Consider the following 3,599-nt stretch of genomic DNA (forward strand, 5'->3'; position numbering starts at 1 on the left):
AAAAAATATAGAGAGAAATCTGATTGCACATGAATTTATGTGCATCCCAGTTGTTGCTTCTGGAGATGGGTAACATTTTATATGGATATTAATGTTCTTTAACAAATAGATGGTTAATATAATACTATAACTTGGCATGGATAAATCTCCAAATAATAAACTTCCTATATAAATAAAGGATCTCTAAAAGTTTGTACTGAGTTCTACATGTCATTACATTATTTAAAGCTGAGTTATGGACAGTAGAGCTGGGTGATCAGTGGTACTTGCTAATAAATCAATTGACAGCCTCAATAATCAAATAGTACAGTGTTTCTCAAACCATGGTACATGCAAGGGGAAAAAAAGGTGCCAGCAAGTGCTACCTTCCAGTTGCTTTCCCTCTAGTCAGCAGTTAAAAATTAGTGACACTAGAAGGTAGCATTAGTAGCTTTGCCTTAAAGTAAGAAAACGACAGAGCAAGTAAGTTTGGTGGGAATAATTAAAAATAGTAATAGTCTGAAACCCTAATTTCAATTAGTGGATTATTTGTATGACAACTGATTTAAATTTTGATTAATCAGTTTACATGACACTAATCACCGTATTCGTGTAACTCTGAATTGGACAATAAAATCCTAAGTAGTCTTAGAAAAGAAAGTTCCTCGCAGTAAAAAGATGAAGACTGAAAACTTGATTTGTGTGTGTGTGTGTGCATGAGTAAAATCTGCTTTATTGAGTTTCAGCATTGAATGTAATGAAAAATGAGAACCAGCATCTGCTAACTGTTTAATAAAATGTAACATGCAGCACTGAAACAAAACACAGAAAACATTATGTGCTATAATCCACCATGAACTTTATTATTTGTCATATTTGTTTTATTCTAATAAAGGCACAATTTCTCATATCTTAATTATGAAGTATGACAGTTTTTAAAACATATGCACAATTTCCTGTTATATACAAAATATATATATATAGTAGCAATAACTTTTAGTACTAAGAGACCATTTACATCAAATTTTTGACTCGGAAATATTCAACATAGGTGATCTGAACAGATTACTTATTTACTTTTATATAATGCATGTTCAAATATCACACATTCTTAGAGCCTTGCTCTCTGGAGAACCATATAAATGCACAGTATAGTTTACAAACAGCTTACAAATATACAGAACACCTCAGCATAATATAACACAAAGAGCATTGTACATGCTATAAATAGAAATAAATCTCGCATGTACATATTATGGAGAATAGAAGATACACAGATCAACAGCTTGACAGAATATTTCAGGCACGTTCACAAGTGAAAATGGTTTCATGTACTAATGGGTTATAATATTTAAAAATAATAATCTGTAAGATACAGTATTGATCATAATAAGCAAAAAAGTCAATGTTATAGATGTATTTAGTTCACAAAGTACAAGAATTTGGAAGTTTGAAAGACTATTTCAGTTCCCACTGTAACAAGTGATAGAAAGCCCAGGTTCTGAGAGCAGTGTGTCTACAGTGCAGATTATTTTCATAAACATACAGGACTGTCCATTGATTCATTTACAAAATACCTTTACCTTAGTTCTAAGCTCTGGAGGTAAACTAAGTCACACAATAAACAGTCACTGTCATCTCTGAAATCAAAAACAGTAGCAGTAGTCTCCTAAAAGTTGGTAGGTTACAAACAATGAATATTCCTCAAAATTTCAAACACATACAAAACAATTGCCTTTCAAATCAAACTTGTATATAACAAAACATTAACTTCTTAGGAAATATTCCCCACAACGGTACTTTCCTTCACCAAGTTCTGGTTGTATATTTCTCTATCCTGGTCGATGTCATAAACGAATTTTTTTTCCAATAAAAATGGATACATAAAAGGGAAAAGCACTAGAACTGCACCCAACTTCTCTGGCCATGATTACCGTTATCTGGTTGACTTGTAGTGCTACAAAAAAAAAGTGATATACCTTTCCATTCATCATTATCAAACATTATATAAAAAATTTATGTTTTTGTTGAATGTCATTAATAAAGCTGCTGATTTTGTCAGTTGCCAACTTACTATAGGAGGTGAACTGCTAGCTTTAGTATGTCTGCATGAAGTTAGTAGAAAAGTTAGATTTACTATGTGACTACATGTGGTTAATGTAGCCCTTGTTTTACTGTGTGACTACATGTGGTTAATGTAGCCCTTGTTTTACTGTGTGACTACATATAGTTAATGTAGCCCTTGTTTTACTGTGTGACTACATGTAGTTAATAAAAAAAACCTTGTTTTACTGTGCGACTACATGTGTATAATTATACCATTGTTTTACTGTATGACTACATATAGTTAATGAAGCACTTGTTTTACTGTGTGACTACATGTAGTTAATAAAAAACCCTTGTTTTACTGTGTGACTACATATGGATAATTATACCATTGTTTTATTTGTGACTACATATGGTTAATGAAGCCCTTGTTTTACTGTGTGACTACATGTGGTTAATGAAGCCCTTGTTTTACTGTGTGACTACATGTGGTTAATGAAGCACTTGTTTTACTGTGTGACTACATGTGGTTAATGAAGCACTTACTTTACTTTATGACTACATGTAGTTAATAAAAAACCCTTGTTTTACTGTGTGACTAAATGTGATAAATGAGGTTACTGATTTTTTTGGTGTATCTGCATGGAGTAAATATAAAAGTTAGATTTACCCCATGAAAACTATACATATTGAGTACAGAAAATTCAACTCTGGGCTATAATATTAATTACCATTGTCACCCTAAGAGAGTTTTTTTTATACATTAAATATCTTAATACTGCTTTTTATTATAAACTTCAAACTATTATAATTGAAATTATGTTTGAAACAAAAATGTACCGTCTAAAAACACAATAAAACCTACTATCGTCTTGCCTCTATAATTTTAACAAAACAGTTTTACAAGCCTCTTAAATTACCCGGTTTCTGTTTCAAGAAAACAATAGGCTTAGCAATGACAACACAATCTTTAAAACAGACGCCTTTTGTGTTTCTAAGTCTGGCCATTTTAAGATATGATTTCATACTACTACTACTGATCAAAACATTACTCACCCTTGGGCACTAGCAAAATCCCCCCAGAGTTCCATGGGTGGTTCTGTGGAAAGTTCTGAATTTGCTGTAGGAGTTGTTTCACCTAAGCCTGCCAGAGAGGAATTGCTAGCACTATTGCTATTGGTCTGGGTAGGATGAGATGCTGTGCTAAAGACAGACTCTGTTGGACTTAAAATCTTTACACCTCCTGGAGGAGGGGGAAGTAAACCTAGAGTTTTTCCTGAACTAGATGGGGTTTTGGCTTTTGGTCGAGATGTGCCAGGTACTTTCTAAGACACATATTAAAAGAAAACATTAAAATGTTGTTATAGTGTATGTGTATATGCACATGATTAAAAATAAATGTACATAATATTTTTAAAATATTTGATATCCAACAGACTTCATTCTCAACTTTAATAAGTTGTAAAAATATAGAGTTAAGGGGTGTTGCAAATAAATCACTTTTTAATTCGGAAGTAATGATAAACTTGGTAGGGCCGCGAATATCATCACCCTTGAGAAAACATCATTTCAAC

The 3,599-nt window shown here is 32.4% G+C and overlaps 1 protein-coding gene across 1 annotated transcript in view; it reads right to left on the reverse strand.

Annotated features, from left to right (window-relative positions):
- Nucleotides 1-818: 818 nt before the first annotated feature.
- LOC106470469 (NECAP-like protein CG9132) overlaps nucleotides 819-3,599 on the reverse strand; it is a 14,069-nt gene continuing 11,288 nt past the window's right edge. Inside the window, exons 6-7 of the mRNA XM_013931029.2 lie at nucleotides 3,082-3,350; nucleotides 819-1,936 (exon numbers count right to left, since the gene is read on the reverse strand). Of these exons, the coding sequence (XP_013786483.1) occupies nucleotides 1,879-1,936; nucleotides 3,082-3,350 (327 nt within the window). The 3' untranslated portion in view covers nucleotides 819-1,878. The remainder of the gene's footprint in view (nucleotides 1,937-3,081; nucleotides 3,351-3,599) is intronic.

The sequence above is a fragment of the Limulus polyphemus genome, unplaced genomic scaffold, assembly GCF_000517525.1.
Source record: "Limulus polyphemus unplaced genomic scaffold, Limulus_polyphemus-2.1.2 Scaffold4024, whole genome shotgun sequence".
Taxonomy (NCBI): Eukaryota; Metazoa; Arthropoda; class Merostomata; order Xiphosura; family Limulidae; genus Limulus; species Limulus polyphemus.